The 19,973-nt window shown below is 51.2% G+C and overlaps 1 protein-coding gene across 1 annotated transcript in view; it reads right to left on the bottom strand.

Moving 5' to 3' along the window:
- Positions 1 to 2,614: 2,614 nt before the first annotated feature.
- Positions 2,615 to 19,973, bottom strand: part of LOC124700108 — a 47,552-nt gene continuing 30,193 nt past the window's right edge. Inside the window, exon 4 of the mRNA XM_047232291.1 lies at positions 2,615 to 2,740. Within this exon, the coding sequence (XP_047088247.1) occupies positions 2,630 to 2,740 (111 nt within the window). The 3' untranslated portion in view covers positions 2,615 to 2,629. The remainder of the gene's footprint in view (positions 2,741 to 19,973) is intronic.

The raw sequence follows: 19,973 nt of genomic DNA, 5'->3' as shown, positions 1-19,973 counted from the left end.
ACGAGAGAAGAACGATTTTCGTTGGTGCATATGATCACTTTTCCTTCCTTGCTTCTCTAACTTTTATAGACGTTTTACAGATAGACTCCACGCCCAACACGGCTCACAAACCGAACCCAACACGACGTGACCCGTACGTATACGGTTTAAACCTTCCTAAAACGAACGACAAGATTAACTTCTACAGTTGTGACATCAAAATTGCATTTTTTATGCATGTACAACTCGTGAGTGAACAACTCATGTTGCATATGAACAAACCAAGCCCATAAATAGGCAGCTAGATCGAGGTAGCATGCAACCAGATAACCATGTATGTACTCATATGCTTATCTGGTTATCTTTGTTCGTAAGGTATTAGAGGAAACTGAGATCTGGTACTCTTGCATGCTTGAGCCGATCCAGCTAGGTAGAGCTTGGCCAAGCAAACCCGCAGCACATGACACCATAGCCGCGTGCCAAAATTAGTATACGTGGCTACGTGAGGATGGTCCTTGTGCTTGAATGCCGAAGTGCCTCGCTTACTTTAACTTGACGGTTGTTTGGATGGATAGGGTGATGATGTTTCACCTAAATGGTAATATCTACTTACTTTTAGCAGCCCAATGATGCATCTTGTACTGTCCTCTGATTTTTCTTTTCCCCCTTTCAGCCGACCTACCAGAAGACAGGTGCATTGTAGGATACGCGGATGATGATCTTTATGCGCTTGGGTTCGCCAACTTGACAGACGACTGGCACTGCCTTGGAGATTCTCTTAGATTCATGCGGGACTGTACCGTCTTGCAGCTTTGGCGAGAACTACGGGCAAATTCTCGGTAGACGATGCCATCTCAACTTGCCGTGTGTTTCATTGGAGAGGAAATCCGCGAAACAGGGGGTACGCCTGCTCCCATGTTTGCCGGAGGGCCTAACGATCTACAACTGAGATGACCGTGTACTGAAACTATTCTGTATGTCAACTCTACCTGATGGCCTACAAGAATCTGTAAAGTTCAGTTAACCTGGCATTTCAGTTTCAGACGGGATGTACACACTTTACCGGATCATGCTCCTCCAACGCTCGGCTAAAGAGCGAACTGAACTACTGTACTTGCTAGTGTGCAAACTGTAGACAGTGATACTAACTCCGTCTACAAGCATTGTTTCCGACACAAAGTGACGGCAGTGTAAGAGATCCCCTAAATTCAGAGCAAGCATTTTTTTTTCTTTGCTCATGAAAGGTTGTTTGTCAGAAGGAAGGTAGCATGGTAAGTTGGTAACAGAAACATGATAAAAGAAAGTATTATTTTGCACGTCTAAACGAAGGAAAGAACTGATGATTTGCTAATAATTAGCGGGGATAACACTGGGAGTCCTCCAAAAATAATTACACTGGAGGATACATTTAAGAAACTAAAATCCATCTAATTCAATGGTTCCCTATTTGCGCTTGTCTACGCTGACATAAGGGAGCTCCACAGAACCCATGCAAATTTTGACCAACAAAGTTGGCCCTATTTTCATTTATTTTGTGTATCATATCTAGTCCTGTTTGTTCTGACAACAACAATCCATGGATATCATATTTTTCGAAAATCAGGAGATGTCCTTGGCCTCTTCATCGAATAATGCACATGGCCGTCCATGATAATATTTTGATTCGCCCTGAGAATGTTGTGTTACCTCATATATGAAATGCAATAATTTTCTACTACAAATCTCTATCTCCACTGCACACCTAACAAAATCAACACAAGCGTTGCAAAATGCATGACCTGCAAGTCATCGAAATTGCATTTTTGATGCATCACTCTCGTGAGTGAACCACTCATGTTACATATGGACAACCAAGCCCATAAAAAGGCAGCTGGAGGTAGCATGCAAGATACTAAAAATATGCTTGTCTGATTATCTTTTGTTTGTAAGGTATTAGAGGAAACTGAGCTTCAAGACTCTTGCATGCTTGCGCCGATCCAACAAGCTAGAGCTTGCCAAAGTATTAGAAACCCACGACACACGACACAATTGCCGGGCTGAACGTGAGAAAGAATGGTCGTTAGGGTTGAATACCGAAGAGCAGCGCTTCCATATATTGCAAACACAATGGGAGGAGCCATCAAAATTTTATATGCTAGATATGTTGCCCTCCTTTCACCGTGAATTGGGGAAAGATGTAGAATGGTGCAGTGGTGGAGTTTGCCAGCAAATTCACTGAAGAAATGAAGTAATTAGGTGTTAATTGTGCCGAGTATGCTATCAAGATCCTCAATTATTGGACAGAGGGAGCACCAAAAATTGATTTTCTCTTCCAACTTTGCTTGCCCTTTTGTACTCTGTTGCAATGATTATTAACATAACGGTGGAAATTTTCGCAAAACAAAACATTTGTATAAATGTTCAGAGGTTATCGCACCCTCCACCCACAGTTGCACACACCCCCACACTTGCTGCATTTGGCAAAGACGGAGCTCCGCTATTCTATACAACACTCAGAATTTGTCACGGATTTGGTGGAAGCTCTGGTATTCCATGTCCAAGAACTGATGCATGGGGTACAGTTGAATAGAGGGAAGCATTTCAGGAACAAAGGATGCATAGGCTAAACTGAACCGAACCATCAGAGGCAACCAAGGAGCAGAGCATGTGCTCATGATGGGGAGCCAGCAGACGCATAGAAGAAATCGTACGCCTCAGCTACTTCCATATACCACATCGCTTCACGGTTTGGCTGCGCAGAGAGGTCGACTATCTTGTGCACCTGCAACGATCAAGTTCACAGATGTTAAAGAGAAGTCGATACCAAAGCTTGGCTTATGGGTTAGCATTGAGAATACTAATGGTAGCAGGCAACTAGAGGTTTGGCAAAAAAAGAAGAACAGTATATTTGCTTCACGTGCATAAGTCACGGTAAGTGGCAAGAAACTGGACACAGAGTTTAGGGAATAGGATGCAAGTCACTGGAGAATCAAATGACGCAGAGTCAAAAACAAAAGGGGATCTAAACAAAATTGTTTCCCCCCACCTTTGTATTTCTTGGAAGTTTTATGTTGCAGCATCAACGCTGTAATCATCCGGTGTCTAGGACACATGGAAACGCCACAGCAAGCTGTGCTGACACAAGGGCCAGGCACATCCAATGGCATGATGGGCGTCACGCATGGAGACTAAAACCCCTCATATATTTTCCATTACTTCTTTACAACATGTACAAGATACTGGAATCAAAGATTTACATGTTAACGTAAACCTTCCGTATATCAGATATCTCTTCTAATAATGTATTACCAGAGAATAACAAGCACAGTGGTATTAAAAAGCTGATTTTAAAAAAAAACACTTCAACAATCTAGGACTGGCCCGGCACACTTCATCAATGAAAAATCTACTTCAGTTTTTAGGATACGGAGCCTAAAATCAGGAGTGCTACTTGAACATATTTTTTCTTTCAATGTGTATAACCAGTAGCTAGGCAACCTGAAACTCTAGGTGTTCTCTCAAGCATTCAAATAATTTCAAAACTGAACTTTGCATCAAACAATACAGAAAGCAGTAAAATAAAACCCCAAATTATCAGTGTACTGACGAAAAAACACATGTCAGCAGGTAAGTATGCACACAGAGAGTGTTGGGTGGGGTGGTGGAACCTTGACCGTGGGCCGACTGCCGTCCGGTGCGATATATGCGCCAATTATCAACACATACTTTTTTTTTTTCGAAATGGGGGAAATATCGCCCCAGCTTCTGCATCCAAAGGATGCACACGGCTTTTTTTTATTAGATTATTCACGAACCTTACAAGAAACAATACAAAAGACCAATCTCGAAGCAACCTTACTATACCTACAGAGGGATGAAAAGGGTGACAATACACCAACTCACATCAACCAAAACTAAATGCCTTCCCAAACCGCCCAATAGCAGGTGAGAAGCACATCCAGTCAAGCAGACTCACAGCGCACGCCAACGCCCACGCCACAGGAGTTGCTCCCGCCGTCTTCCTCGACTCCATCTTCAAGAGAGATCATCGCATTGACCTTGCAAGACCTGCCGTCGATGCCACCATGACGCCAGACGGCTCCACCATCCTGCACCTATACATCATCCCGCATCTGTCGTTGATACCCTGCAGCACCATATCGCTGAGACTCAGCGCCAACAATGTGGTAGATGAACACCACTCCACCGAGAACCACCAACATCCAGCAGCTGCTCCAAAAACGATGCCCCAAGAGGTAGAACGACGCAGGCGCGCCGCCATCGTCCGATCCGGGAGACCCGGACCTAGGGTTTCCCCGGAGTAGCACAAGTGAGAGACCGCAGACCGCGACGACGATGCCTTCAAGAAGGTAGCGGCGCGACACGTCGCCATCGTCCGCCAACCGAAGTCGGAGCACGGTTTTCACCGGCAGCCGCGCATCCCCAACTCGCCGAGTGTAGTGCCAAGATGGGCAAAGATGACGCCTTCGACAAGGTAACGACGTCGACCGACGCCGCCATCATCCGCCAAGACCGAGGTCGAGGCTCAGTTTTCACCGGCCGCCATGATACCCCGGACTAGATCACCATTGCTAGAAACCTGTGTGAGATCCCATGATCCCCCACACAGGGCTACCAGCCTGGCCGACCACCTCCGACGAAGAAGAAGGCCGCCTCCTCCGTCGAACCCGAGGCTGCTGCCCCGGGCGTCCTCGAGCCGCGGGAGAATCCCAAGGTCACCACCCCGCACCGGCGAGAAAGGGAGGAGATGGCGCAACCCATCCCCCCACCCGCCACCACCGGTGTGCCGTCGACGGGAGGCAGGGGAGGCCGCGGCAGATCAGCCACCGTCCGACCGCCGCCTAGCCTCCTTCCTCCGACCGCCGCCGCCCAGCCATCACACGTGGGCAGGGGGTCTACCGCCGCAGCATCGAGGGGATCCCCCAGCTGTCGTCCTCGCCGCATCAAGAGGGAAGCCCGCCGCCGCCATGCCCCGCGGCCTTTGCCCGGCGGCGCCGCCGGCGGCGGCGGCGGGAGGCGGCTAGGGTTTTTTGGGTGAGGGAGGGAGGTGCGGGAGGGAGGTCTTCTAATCAACACATACATCCCTACGACACTGTTAGCAATAAGCCATGGCGTTCATGGCGTGCACGGTGGACCGGCGTGACCGCGCCAAGGTCGGTGCCGTGCACGGCATGGTGCGCGCGCGTGGCGTGTGTGGAGTGCGTCCGATTAGTTGCATTCTGTTAGTAGTTAGCTAGAGAATCGGAAGAATTGGTCCAGCAGCGGGCCGGCCGTAGCGATCGCGCCTGAAGGGCATCATGTGCGAGCTGGGGCATGCTGGTCATGGGTGCGTGAGTGCGTGTGTGCGCATCGTGTGCGCGGGCGTGGTGTCGTGTGTGCGAGCCTGTTCGCACAACGTAGCAACTCCGTTGAAATCATCAAAAAGTGTGTGCGAGCCTGAGCGCCTATATAACCCACTCTGTAATCTCCAAAAAGGACCAGGAGGTTGAGCTCGGGAAGAAGAAAAAGGTCCTTTTTGGAGATTACAGAGGAGTGGGTTATATAAGCGCTCAGGCTCGCACACACGACGCCACGCCCGCGCACACGATGCGCGCACACGCACTCACGCACCCATGACCAGCATGCCCCAGCTCGCACATGATGCCCTTCAGGCGCGATCGCTACGGCTGGCCCGCTGCTGGACCAATTCCTCCGATTCTCTAGCTAACTACTAACAGAATGCAACTAATCGGACGCACTACACACACGCCACGCGCGCGCACCATGCCGTGCACGGAGCCGACCTTGATGCGCTCACGTCGGTCCACCGTGCACGCCATGAACGCCATGGCTTATTGCTAACATTCACCCCCCTAAGCCATGACCTAGAGCAGGCATGGAGGGTCACCAGCGTCGCAGAGCAGTGCCTCCTCCTGGTTCTCTTCCTCCTCCTTCTTCTTGGGCTTCCTGCAGTCACGAGCGAAGTGGCCACGGATGCCGCAGTTGTGGCACTTGCCGCGCCTACCGTGCCGCTGTCGTCGTAGCCGCCGTCGCGTGTACAGCGCCTCTGCTCCCATTGCGCCGCCGTGAGCAGTAGCTGGTCCCCATGACGCTCTCCGCCAACAGCTGCCTTGCGCCGCTCCGTCCGCTCCTGGAACGCCTTGAGACGCCCGAGCACCTCGTCGAAGCAGATGGTCTCGACGTCGCAGAACTGCTCGATGCCGGCCACCGCCGCGAACAGCGAGTCCGGGACGGTGTCGAGCAGCTTCTTCTACCTCTGTCCATGAGTTGAGTGAGGGAGAGAGCTAGCCAGCGCTAGCGACAACAGACACAAAACAGGACCATCAACTAGAGCAATGAAATCATGTAAAGAACTGACAAAGCGTTGTAGCCCGTGAAAATACTACTCCAGCAGCACTTACTTTACCAGGTCAGGTAATTAAGCCATGGAGTCGTCTAGTTGTAAACAGCCTCTAATACAATGCATAGTACTCCATACACGAGAACATGATACATCTTGTTTAGTGTATTTGATTTTGTTATTTTTTTATTGAGGAGAAATGCACATGATACAATGCACTAAGAAGAACCGTGTACTGAAATTATTCTGGGTGGAGCGGACGGCGACTACACCATCGTTGAGGTGCAGCGTCTCCGCCGCATTCCGCTGGGTGGAGCGGCCGGAGGCGGTGGTGCCGGTGGAGGCGGAGGTGGGGGAGGCGGAGGTGGCGGCGGAGGTGGCCCCGGTGGCGGTAGCTGGGGAGGCATGGACCCGCCAGATGGCCCTCCCCGTGGCGACGGGCCCAGAGGCTGGCGCCCTGACTCGCTGCGCCCCGATGGCCCTCCTTCCTCGAGGCATGGCGGCAGCAGTGGATGCCCCCAGTGCCGTACGCCTCACGCCGGGCGATCTTGGCCTGCCTGCGTCCCCGCGGCGCGTGCTGATGCCGCCCCCGCGGCTGCCGCCGACGGAGCATGCCCGGGCGACGACGAGTACTCCATCGACGTGCCCCCGCCATGCAATGCCCAAGGCCACGGTGCCCCGTTCGCTGCGATCACTCCTGGCGGCGTCCCCCAGCACTCTGACATCAGGGTGGGCGCGTGCGAGCGCTTCCTGCACATCGTCGTCCGTGGCGCGGCGGATGAGGCGGCCTACTTCGCCGTCCCGCGGGACATGGCGTCTCCCGGCGTGGTTGGCCCCCGCGGCCTCGCCCACATCCACCTGGTGACCGGCGCGGTCGGCGTCGTCGACCAGATCATCAAGGCCCCGGGAGTGGCCTCGTGCCTCTCGGTTAACGTCCTGGCCGACGCCGTCACTTGCGCCTCGCCACTAGACCTGATGCCCTTCCGCGGCTCGGTGCCCGCCACCCTGGAGACTGCATCGGTGGCCAGGAACCTGTCGCCGGCGCTCCGCTCCGCTGCCCGCCCCGCGGAGGGTGCCGGGCCCGTTGATGCAGCCCAGCAGGCCGGCGCTGCCGTAGCCGTCCCTGCGCCGCTCCATCCACGCAAGCGTGGCCGCCCCGCCAAGCCGCGCGCTGCACCCGCGCCGATCCCCAGCCAGGCCCCTGCCGGGCTCAAGCGGAGCGCCCGTGTGCGCGAACAAGGAGGCCACCTCTTCGAGACCGTCATGGCGCGTGCGGTCAGGCTCAAAGCGCTGAAGTCCGGGGGTGGCGGTGACGCTACCTCAACCTCAGCTCCGCCGCCCTTCCGTGCTGACGAGCTGGTGTCCATGGCCCAGGCCTGCCAGCTCCCCGATGAGGACGTGCGCGACCTTGTGTCCGCGTCCGCGGCGCCGAGCGTCGCTCCATGAGTCTCCTAGTTGTCATCCCGAGGCGGGCCAATTTTGGCTACAGTGTGTGCGCAACGCAGCTCTACGTCCGCGCGGTGCCCGCCTCCAGCTACTTCTGCTCCATGCATGTCTCAGAGGTTGTTGCGTGCGTCCCCGCTGGGGTGTCCATATCCTGCTCGCACATTTTGGTGTTCCTGGCCATGGACGAGTTGGAGCCTGTTCCACTCTTCCTAACCTTAGTTGTTCTTGTGTGTCTGGGCATGGAGCCTGTTCCACCCCGACCGTTGCGTCTCCTTTGTGCGTGGGTTGCTAGATGCTTTGTATGCTCCGTGTCTTACATCACCCTGTGTTTGCGATGTCTGGTGCTTCAAACTCCGCTATGGAAGTAAACCAGAACTTACAACTCCTTCTCTCCTCTTGGAATATTCGAGGCTTGAACGATCCCGACAAGTGCCTCGACGTGAAGATGAACCTGTCCGCGCAACCCCTCCATGTGATCTGTCTCCAAGAATCGAAGCTTTCCTCAATCCCTCTTCAAAAGGCGGCGACTTTCCTCCCGCAGGGGTTCCACCTTCTCCTTCCTGCCGTCCATCGGTGCGTCCGGTGGGATCGTCACGGCGTGGGATGCGAGATATGTTACTCACCTCTCCGACCGCCCGCTTCAATTCTCATTGTCTTCAACCTTTGAGCTCGCGGCCGATGGCACCAGATTTACCGTCACCAACATCTACGCACCTTGTGACCGCGAGCGACGTGACGACTTCCTCTCCGAGATGCGGTCGCTCGCTGACCTGGACTCCGACCCTTGGCTCCTGGTGGGAGACTTTAACATCGCCCGATATGCCGAGGACCGAAACAACGACAACTTTGAGGTTCCCGCCGCGGCCGGCCTGAATGACCTTATTGATGAGCTCGCTCTGCAGGAACTACCGCTGCTGGATCGCAGATATACTTGGAAAAACTCCCGAGACACACCCACCCTAGTGCGACTGGATCGCGCTTTCATTAATCTCGGGTGGGGGAGCCGCCTCTTCAATTCGACTCTACACTCGCTTATTCGTACCACCTCAGATCATGTGCCCCTCTTGCTCTCTGCTACCTCCCGCGCGCCCAAATCACAGATCTTCAGGTATGAGAAAACTTGGGCGTTTTCTCCCGAATACAGGGCCCTTGTGGCCTCCGTTTGGGCCCGACCCCATAACAGATTACCGCCCCGGGCCTCTCTGAGACTTTGTAATGCGCTGAAATGGGTCCGTGCTGAATCCAAGCGTTGGGCGAAACAGCGCCGCCGACCCGCTGAGGTAGTATCCAATTGCAGAAGGGTCCTGGAACTTCTTGATTTGGTTGAAGAACTACGACCGCTTTGGGCCCCCGAAAATCTCTTAAGGGACCGTGTGCGGCTGCACCTTTCGCGGGAATACAAAATCCTCAGTGCCTACTGGAAACAATGCTTCACCTTCCGTCTATGCCGTCTTGGGGAAGACAACACTAAATTTTTTCACGCTTGTGCCTCTACGCGCCTCAGGAAAAATCAAATCAAGGTCTTGCATGATGGAGATAGGGTCGTGTACAACCACGCCGAGAAGGCGGAATTGCTGCGGGATTTCTATGTCAGCCTCCTGGGCACCTCCACCCCCCCCCCCCCGACTTGGGGTTTTGACCTAGGCTCTGTTATGCACAGGGTTGCTGGCTTGCAGGACCTGGAAAAACCTTTCACCATCCAGGAAGCTAAGGAAGCCGTCTGGTCTATGCGCACGGACAGTAGCCCCGGCCCTGACGGTTTCGGACCCGCCTTCTTCCGCACTTTCTGGGACGTGGTCCATCAAGACCTCATGGCCTTCCTCCAGGATTTCTATGATGGGGTGGCCACCCTTGACGGTGTCAACCGAGCTTTTATTTCCCTAATCCCGAAGAAGGATGTCGTGCTCGCTGCGGACGGCTTTCGCCCCATCTCCCTACAAAACTGCGTCATGAAGATTGTCACCAAAATCCTCACCTCGAGACTCCAGCACTTCATTGAGCGCCTCATTTCCTTTGAGCAATCCGGATTTGTCAAAGGCGAAGCATAGTTGACAACTTTCTGTATGCGGCAGATGTGGTCCAGAGCTGTCAAACCCCCAAAACTCCCGCGGTGGTTCTCAAGTTGGATTTCAAAAAAGCCTTCGACTCTGTCAACTGGGCTGCTTTAGACGCCATCCTGGAAGCACGCGGCATCGGTCCCCTCTTCAGATCATGGATTTCCTCTATCCTTACCACTGGACGGACTGCGATCCTGCTCAACGGGGTCCCCGGGCGATGGATCTCTTGCAAAAATGGGCTGCGCCAAGGCGACCCGCTGTCCCCGTACCTGTATCTCGCTGTTGCCGACCTGCTCCCCTGCCTTATTGCCATGGAAAGTTCTGAGGAACGGCTCCTGCACCCCCTCGTCGATGACCTCCCCTGCCCGGTCATCCAATACGCCGACGACACACTGTTGATTTTGCGAGCCGAGCACTCGCAGGTCCGTCGTCTCAAGGCGATTCTTGACCTCTTCTCGCACGCGACTGGCCTGCACATCAACTTCCACAAGAGTACGTTCGTCCCCGTTGGTGGGGTCCCATATGGCCTGGCGTCGGAGCTTGCCGGCATCCTTGGCTGCCCCGTCTCGTCCTTCCCCCAGACTTATTTGGGGATGCCTCTATCAGACCATAAGTTGCCCGCCTCAGCGCTGGATTTTCTGTCCGTCAAGATCTCCAAGCGCATACCGGGCTGGCGCACGTCCCTGCTCCCCATTGGCGGCCGCCTCACGCTCACTGACGCGGTGCTGTCCGCTCTACCCTCATTCGCAATGTCTGTCCTGCCCATCCCAAAAGGGGCTCTTGTGAAGATGGACAGACCCCGACGCGCGATGTTCTGGAAGGCTCAAGAGAAATGCTCAGGCGGCGACTGCCAGGTCGCCTGGGACTACGTTTGTCGGCTGCGATCTGAAGGCGGACTTGGCATTGTGGACCTTGGTCTTCAAAACAAGTGCCTCTTGCTGAAAGTCCTTCACGGTCTCTTCACTGGGCGCGACTCGCCGTGGACCAGATGGGTGAAGCGTAGCTACCTCTGTGACCATCCCCAAGCGGCCACTACCGCCTGGAAGAACTTCCAGGTGCTCATTCCTTTGTACCGCTCTATTACTAGAGTGGCACCCTGCGACGGGCGCTCGACCTCCCTCTGGCATGACTCTTGGTGCCCACTGGGTCCCCTGTCTGCGGCCCTTCCTGCAGCTTTCTCTCACTGCCTCCGCCCCCTTGCCACCATCACCGATACCCTCGAGGGCGGGGGCGTTGCGATCCCCCTTACCCACCGATTGACTGTTGTTGCCTCTGTTGAGATCGACTTTGTGCGTACGTGCCTCTCCCGGATCTCCCTCAGCACGACGCCGGACACCCGTACCATCGCTCTCGGCCCCTCCGCTGACTTCATCACTGGGAACGTCTATCGGGTCCTGCACTCCTCGGGATGCGTCGTCCCCGGCCAAGACATCAACTGGGACTGGTTCGCGCCGCTCAAAGTTCGGGTGTTCTTCTGGATTCTACGCCTCCAAAAGACCAGAACCCGTGCGATGCTACACCGCCTGGGTTGTGTGCCCTCCCCCGATTGTCCGTTTTGCCCCGGCCACACAGAGAGCATCGTGCACCTTTTCGTTCGCTGCCCGCGCCTCCGGGCTTTGTGGGACATCGTCTCCCCCTCGAGGGGTCCCCGCAGTGATGATGATCTACCAGCCCTCCTTGATGGTCTCTCTAGAGATCTGCCACATATGCACAAGAGGGTGCGGACCACTGTCATCCTGGCTCTCCTATGGTCCATTTGGAAGTCCCGGAACAGGATGGTCTTCGACGCAGTTCACATGCCTACCGCCCGGGTGATCGCTCTGGTCGTCGACCACCTCCGCTTATGGGTCGTCCGCGCCTCTTGTAGGGTCGACACGGGTCCCCTGTTGGCCTGGTGCCAGTCAATCTCCTAGCATCCCTCTCATTGTATCCCCCTATCCCCCCCCCCCCCCCTTTTTTTGTACATCTTGGGTGCGGTATGCCGCCCCAGACCCAGGAAAATGTTGTCTCTTTTCAGCCTCCCCCCTGGCGTCGCTACTTGTATTCCTGATTTTTAATGAAATTGAAGTTCAAGTGGGCAAATCGCCCCCCGTTGATTTCTCAAAAAAAATTTATTCTGGGTGTCACCTGTAACTGATGGCGTACATGGATCGGTTAAGTTCAGTTAACGTGGCATTTCAATTTCAGACCGGGTGGATGCACGTATTAATTCTATCGCAGATCTCATCTCCGCTACACAACTAACAAAATCAACAGAAACGTTGCAAAATGCATGACCTGTGACTAGTGACATCAAAATTGCATTTTCTTTATGCATGTACAACTCTCGTGAGTCGTGAACAACTCATGTTGCATGTGAACAACCAAGCCCATAAATAGGCAGCTAGATCGAGGTAGCATGCAACCAGATAACCATGTATGTACTCATATGCTTATCTGGTTATCTTTGTTCGTAAGGTATTAGAGGAAACTGAGATCTGGTACTCTTCCATGCTTCAGCCGATCCAGCTAGGTAGAGCTTGGCCAAGCAAACCCGCAGCACATGACACCATAGCCGCGTGCCAAAATTAGTATACGTGGCTACGTGAGGATGGTCCTTGTGCTTGAATGCCGAAGTGCCTCGCTTACTTTAACTTGACGGTTGTTTGGATGGATAGGGTGATGATGTTTCACCTAAATGGTAATATCTACTTACTTTTAGCAGCCCAATGATGCATCTTGTACTGTCCTCTGATTTTTCTTTTCCCCCTTTCAGCCGACCTACCAGAAGACAGGTGCATTGTAGGATACGCGGATGATGATCTTTATGCGCTTGGGTTCGCCAACTCGACAGACGACTGGCACTGCCTTGGAGATTCTCTTAGATTCATGCGGGACTGTACCGTCTTGCAGCTTTGGCGAGAACTACTGGCAAATTCTCGGTAGACGATGCCATCTCAACTTGCCGTGTGTTTCATTGGAGAGGAAATCCGCGAAACAGGGGGTACGCCTGCTCCCATGTTTGCCGGAGGGCCTAACGATCTACAACTGAGATGACCGTGTACTGAAACTATTCTGTATGTCAACTCTACCTGATGGCCTACAAGAATCTGTAAAGTTCAGTTAACCTGGCATTTCAGTTTCAGACGGGATGTACACACTTTACCGGATCATGCTCCTCCAACGCTCTGCTAAAGAGCGAACTGAACTACTGTACTTGCTAGTGTGCAAACTCTAGACAGTGATACTAACTCCGTCTACAATCATTGTTTCCGACACAAAGTGACGGCAGTGTAAGAGATCCCCTAAATTCAGAGCAAGCATTTTTTTTCTTTGCTCATGAAAGGTTGTTTGTCTGAAGGAAGGTAGCATGGTAAGTTGGTAACAGAAACATGATAGTAAAAGAAAGTATTATTTTGCACGTCTAAACGAAGGAAAGAACTGATGATTTGCTAATAATTAGCGGGGATAACACTAGGAGTCCGCCAAAAATAATTACACTGGAGGATACATTTAAGAAACTAAAATCCATCTAATTCAATGGTTTCCTATTTGCGCTTATCTACGCTGACATAAGGGAGCTCCACAGAACACATGCAAATTTTGACCAACAAAGTTGGCCCTATTATCGTTTATTTTGTGTATCATATCTAGTCCTGTTTGTTCTAACAACAATCCATGGATATCATATTTTTTTCCGAAAATCATGAGATGTCATTGGCCTCTTCATTGAATAATGCACACGGCCGTCCGTGATAATATTTTGATTCGCCTTGAGAATGTTGTGTTACCTCATATATGAAATGCAATAATTTTCTACTACAAATCTCTATCTCCACCGCACACCTAACAAAATCAACACAAGCGTTGCAAAATGAATGACCTGCAAGTCATCGAAATTGCATTTTTGATGCATCACTCTTTTTTTTTTTTTGGAGCAACCGGCAGGAGCACTGCCTTTTCATTAAGCAAGGGGGAAAAACCGACCAAAGGAGAGGGCATATTTAGATTAAGGTGGGAATATGCCCCAGAAAACCACGGAAAGAAAAATAAAAAGAAGAGGGAAAAAGGTCAGTCAGGTTCGGCCGGTATGGCCGGCCCGAAGCCGTTGATGGCACGGTCCCTCTGGAGGACGTCTTCCTTTGCGATATCGGCAACCTCAAGATAGGTAAGGCGGCGCCCAGTGAAAAACTCACGTATCGGCAACCTCAAGATATGCATCACTCTCGTGAGTGAACAACTCATGTTACATATGAACAACCAAGCCCATAAAAAGGCAGCTGGAGGTAGCATACAAGAAACTAAAAATATGCTTATCTGATTATCTTTTGTTCGTAAGGTATTAGAGGAAACTGAGCTTCAAGAATCTTGCATGCTTGAGTCGCTCCAACTAGCTATAGCTTGCCAACGTATTAGGAATCCGCGACAAACGACACTATTGCCAAGCTGAACGTGAGAAAGAATGGTCGTTGGGGTTGAATACCGAAGAGCAACGCTTCCATATACTGCAAACACAATGGGAGGAGCCATCAAAATCTTATACGCTTGATATATTGCCCTCCTTTCACCCTGAATTGGGGAAAGATGTAGAATGGTGCAGTGGTGAGCTTACCGGCAAATCCACTGAAGAAATTAAGTAATTAGGTGTTATTATTGTGCGGAGTATTCTATGTTGTCTCAACATAGCCGGTCCCAAGACCGGGTAAAGGAGGAGGGTTGTGATAGGCGTGGCGAGCCAACGTGAAAAACCCAGCCACTCTTATGGAGATGAAACCCAAAGGAACCTCGTTGGGGCGTAACCCTCTTAGCGACGCGCCACATCGGAACCCGGATGTGGTGTCAAATGGGCAAGGGACGGGCCGTCACCCCCTTGGTGGCGCGCTGTATCTTGATCTGGATACAGTGATAAGTGAGCAAGGGTCGGGTCGCCGCATCCTTAGTGGCGCACTGCACCGACGCCCCGGTGTAGTGAAAAATGAGCAAGGGTCTCCGTATTTGACTCGACGAGTGCGGAGGGTAAGGAAGTTAGCCGAGCCTAGGAGGATACGCTTAGGTAGCTGGAACGTAGGGTCCCTGGTAAGTTACGGGAGTTAATTGATACATCGGTGAGAAGGCGTGTTGATGTCCTATGTGTCCAAGAGACCAAATGGAAGGGACAGAAGGCGAAGGAGGTGGAGGATACCGGTTTCAAGTTGTGGTACACGGGGACAACTTCAAACAAAAATGGAGTAGGCATCTTGGTCAATAAGAGCCTCAGGGGATGAAGTTGTGGACGTCAAGAGGCAAGGGGACCGGATGATCCTTGTCAAGCTGGTTGTTGGGGACTTAGTCCTCAATGTTATCAGCGCGTATGCCCCACAAGTAGGCCACAATGAGAGCACCAAGAGGGAGTTCTGGGAAGGCCTAGAGGACTTGGTTAGGAGGGTACCTATTGATGAGAAGCTCTTCATAGAAGGAGACCTCAATGTCCATGTGGGTACATCTAACACAGGTTTTGAAAGGGTGCATGGGGGTTTTGGCTATGGCATCAGGAACCAAGAAGGAGAAGACGTCCTGAGCTTCGCTCTAGCCTATGACATGGTCGTAGCTAACACCCTCTTTAGAAAGAGAGAATCCCATCTAGTGACGTTCAGTAGTGGTCTACACTCTAGCCAGATTGATTTTGTCCTCTCTAGAAGAGAAGACAGATGCGCCTGCATTGATTGTAAGGCGATACCTGGAGAGAGTGTTGTCCCTCAACATAAGCTGGTGGTTGCTGACTTTCGCTTTAGGATCCGTGTCTAGCGGGGTAAGCGCGCCAAAGTCGCTAGAACGAAGTGGTGGAAGCTCAAGGGAGAGGCATCCCAGGCTTTCAGGGAGAGGGTTATTAAGGAGGGCCCTTGGGAGGAAGGAGACGATGCAAACATGATGTGGACGAGTATGGCGATCTGCTTGCGGAAGGTCGCTGTAGAGGAGTTTGGTGTGACCAAGGGAAGTAGAAGGGAAGCTAAGGATACCTGGTGGTGGAATGATGAGGTCCAGAAGGTTATTAGGGAGAAGGACCGTTTCAGATGCCTATATCTGGACAGGAGTGCAGCTAACATGGAGAAGTACAAGGTGGCGAAGAAGGCTGCAAAGCGGGCGGTGAGTGAAGCAAGAGGTCGGGTGTATGAGGACCTCTACCAACGTTTAAACATGAAGGAAGGTGAAAGGGACATCTATAAGATGGCCAAGTTTAGGGAGAGGAAGACGAGGGATATCAACGAAGTCAAATGCATCAAGGACGAAGAGGATCAGCTTCTTGTGAAGGATGAGGCGATCAAGCGTAGATGGCGGGAGTACTTTGACAACCTTTACAATGGAGAGGTTGAGAGCTCTACCATTGAGCTAGACGACTCCTTTGATGATACCAGCATGTGGTTTGTGCGACGTATCCAGGAGTCTGAGGTTAAGGAGGTGTTAAGGAGGATGAAAGGAGGCAAGGCGATGGGTCCTGATGGTATCCCCATCGAGGCTGGAGAGGCCTTGGAGACATAGTGATAGTATGGCTAACTAAGCTTTTCAACCTCATTTTTCAGTCAAACAAGATGCCCGAAGAATGGAGGCGGAGTATTTTAGTACCAATCTTCAAGAACAAGGGGGATGTTCAAAGTTGTACTGATTACCATGGAATCAAGCTGATGAGCCATACTCTCAAGTTATGGGAGAGAGTGTCAACACCCGGATTTTAAAGTCCGAATGTCTATTATGTCATACATCGCAATCCCAGGAATATTGTTGTTGCGAGGCATAATAGTTAAGTATCACAGTCATCATTCATTACAAACCATAATGTCTTACAACTTGGAATCACATGATCCATATTACACGAATAGTTGATCTATTGATCAACGAACAAACACAAGTTCATAGCGGAAGCGTAAGATACAAGGACTCTCTTGTCCACAGGCCAACGCTTGACGTTAGAAGCTCCTAGTTGTGGTAGACGTCCTGCTGATCGTCATCCTCGTACTGCTGCTCGGCTTCATAGTCTGGCCATTTGAATAGCCAGGGACAAAGCCGTGAGTACTTTAAGTACTCGCAATCTAATACTAATGGAAGTACTAACATTGCTATTGAAGTGTTCTAAGCTCTAGGGTTATTTGCATAAAGCCAATTTTAGTTTAGAATCATTTTAGTAAACAACTCCTCATGTGCTAACTAACTCGAGTGGGAACATTAGTGTCATTCCCACAACTCTGTTGTGATTCAAATTCAAAGTCACCGTTCAAGTTCAAAAAGATGTAAATTCTGATGACGGAAACAGTATGGCCTTTCCAACTGTCCATGACCGCGGACGCGGCTATTCGAATAGGTTTACACTCTGCAGAGGTTGCACACTTGTGCCATAACATTTGATTACATCCGTCGGGATAAAACCCCGAATAATCGTAACTCGATACGCGGATCATCAACCGTTAACCTTTCACTTACACACCCTAGTATAGGCACCTCTCCCCATGAGCTTGGCCTCCCGGTGAAAACCAACCGTTAACCCGGGAACCGCACGGGGCTTGGCCGTACAATTCACCTCAATTCGCATCATTTCTCAACAACGGAGGCAGCCTCCAGCATAACCCCTATGATGTGTGTTCAGAGGGAACCCATACTAAGACACATAAATTTCCAGCTAAGCCTTACCCATAATCAGGTATTGTGGGGGTACTCAAAAATTGGAATGGTATCGCATCCAACTCAATCATCAGTTTTTTGCCAAATTCACCAAGTCAAATTCACGTCATATTCACCTTCAAAATCTTTCAATGGAAATGACTCATCATTCCAAGGTTTTCACCATCATCATTTCATAAACACATGTTCCCATCTAGAGTAGTCATTTTTAAATTTAGCACTAGCATCTAAGTATGAGGGGTGCTAAGTAACTTGCTTTGCTTCTAGGCTAAGTTTGATATTCTTGTACTAACTCAATACTAACCAAGTGAATCATGAATCAAAAAGTACTTTGATAAAACAAAGGTAAATAAAGCTTGTAAAGTAAAACTGGGAAATAGGATCATAAGTATAAAATAAATGGGGTAATGCCTTGCTCATGGTGAGCTTTGCACTTTGCAAGAGTATTATCTTGCCTTGGTTGGGGAATTGGTCAAAGTGGTCTTCTTCTCCTTGGAAGTAGACCTCCTCCTCCTCCTGGTACTCCTCGGTACTAGCGTCTAAAATACGAATACGGGGTACACAATCATCACACCAAACTTATTTAATTTAACTAAGCACAAACATGGTTCACACACTTAAACTAGCATCACACATTACTATTAAGTTGATGGATGTGTTTTTCTTATTATTTAAGAAAAATAATTTCCTCTCATACTAACTTAGAGGTTATTTTCAATTACTTAGAGAAATAATTTCCTCTCATTATCTTCTTAAGATTTAATTTCTCTCATGAATAATATGTGACCTAGGTTGACCAAAGTCAACCTCTTCACACTTCTCATTTAAGAAAAAGATTTAAATGAGGTGAACACCTCATACCATTTAATCCTAACATGTTAAAGATTTAATATCATCAACAATTCATATGAGACCTAAATGACCAGAGTCTCTACCTCATTTTGAATTGTTCATGACAAGATTTAAATGAGAGAAACACTCCCATAAGATTTCTTAATAGTTTTGGACAATATCTTTGACTAGAAATAGCCATAAAGTCCTTTAATTAAACTAGGCCATGATCATTCAAAGTAAGCATGGAATATTTTTGCAGAAACAATTAGTATAAGTGAAATGTGAATTATAGGAGTTGGAATCAACTCAAACGCATTTTTGGTGGATTTTTAAGAATTAATCTAAGGCAGAAAAGTCCCTGCCTTGTTTATTTTCTCACTTTAATTCTACAATAGATCTAGGGTTCAAACCAGTGGCATTGTGTAGAGAAAATCCTAAGCTTTCCAGAGATATAAAATTTGTAAAGTTTGGCCGAGTAGATTTGTCCCTATTAAATTTCAAAGTTAGCATCAGATTGCATATTTCATCTATTCTGGAAAATTTGAATTCAAACTAGTGGGCTCGCGCGGGAAACTAGCTGGGCTGCAGAGAGAAAAAGGATTTGGGCCGGCCCACTTCGCGTCCAGCGCGAGCAGGCCGTCTGACGGCAGGTCCCACGCGTCAGCGGGTCATAACGACCGAAGCGGTACGGGGAGAGGAGAGCCGTGCGATTAGACGCGAGATCGACGGCCGAGGATGGTCGTCTTCTCCGGCGAGACTGGGACTTACGGGAGGCGGAGGTAGGGGTTGGCGAGCTCGTCGGAGCTCCGGCGAGCGTCGGAGTGGTGCGCCGCGTCGTTGTCGAGGACGAGGATCTCCCTGGTAGCAGCGGCGTGTCCTGGGGTGGCCTCCTGCTCCGGCGAACTCCGTGCACTGGCGGCGGCGGCGATCTTGCAATTGCGACTGTGGGGTGGCTAATCGATTCAATTGAGAGGTCGAGGAGAGCTGTGGTGAGGAGGGGAAGAAGTTGGCGTGCTCAATTGAGTGGGAGGAGCCCTCCTTTTATAGGAGCGGGAGGTGGCCGTGGGGCGGAGCTAGGGTCGTCGTCTCCGTCATCGTTCCAGGGCGGCGAAGAGGCAAGGGATGGGCGCGTACGATTGCTGGCGTCCTGGCGAAGCTGACGCGCGTGATGGCGGTGAAGACGAGGGTCTGAGGCGATGGTGAGGTTGACGAGAGCTTGCAGGCCCGTGGCGCGTCGCGTCGACGATGACGATGGCCACGGCGTTCCTGCGGTCAAACGACGATGTCTGCGGGTCTCCTGGTGTCCTGGCGTGTCTACTGGCGAGCGGAGCAGGTGAGTGGTGGCGAGGTGCGTCGGGGCGACGTCAGTCCTGCGTGCCCGTGGCGTTCGCCGTGCGCGCTCTGGCGTGCGCGTGCGCGTCACTGGCACGTCTGGGCGCGTCTTGTTCCGGTCAATGCGGTGCACGATTTCGTCGAGTCTGGTGTCTGGCTTGATCAGGAGGGTGAGAGGGAGCTAGAAAACATGGTGGGGTAGTGGTGAGGTGACCAGAGAGAGGAGTGGCATGGTGAGCTCATGCCATGCCACGGCATGGCATGTTCTGGCCAAGTTGAGCCTCTCCAGTGCTGGGCAGGTGAGGGAGCTAGAAGACATGGTGGGGCAGTGGTGAGGTGACCAGAGAGAGGAGTGG

Source organism: Lolium rigidum, chromosome 3, assembly GCF_022539505.1.
Source record: "Lolium rigidum isolate FL_2022 chromosome 3, APGP_CSIRO_Lrig_0.1, whole genome shotgun sequence".
Classification (NCBI taxonomy): domain Eukaryota; kingdom Viridiplantae; phylum Streptophyta; class Magnoliopsida; order Poales; family Poaceae; genus Lolium; species Lolium rigidum.
Note: the sequence above shows the minus strand (reverse complement) of the source record. Positions and strands in the feature narration are given on the sequence as shown.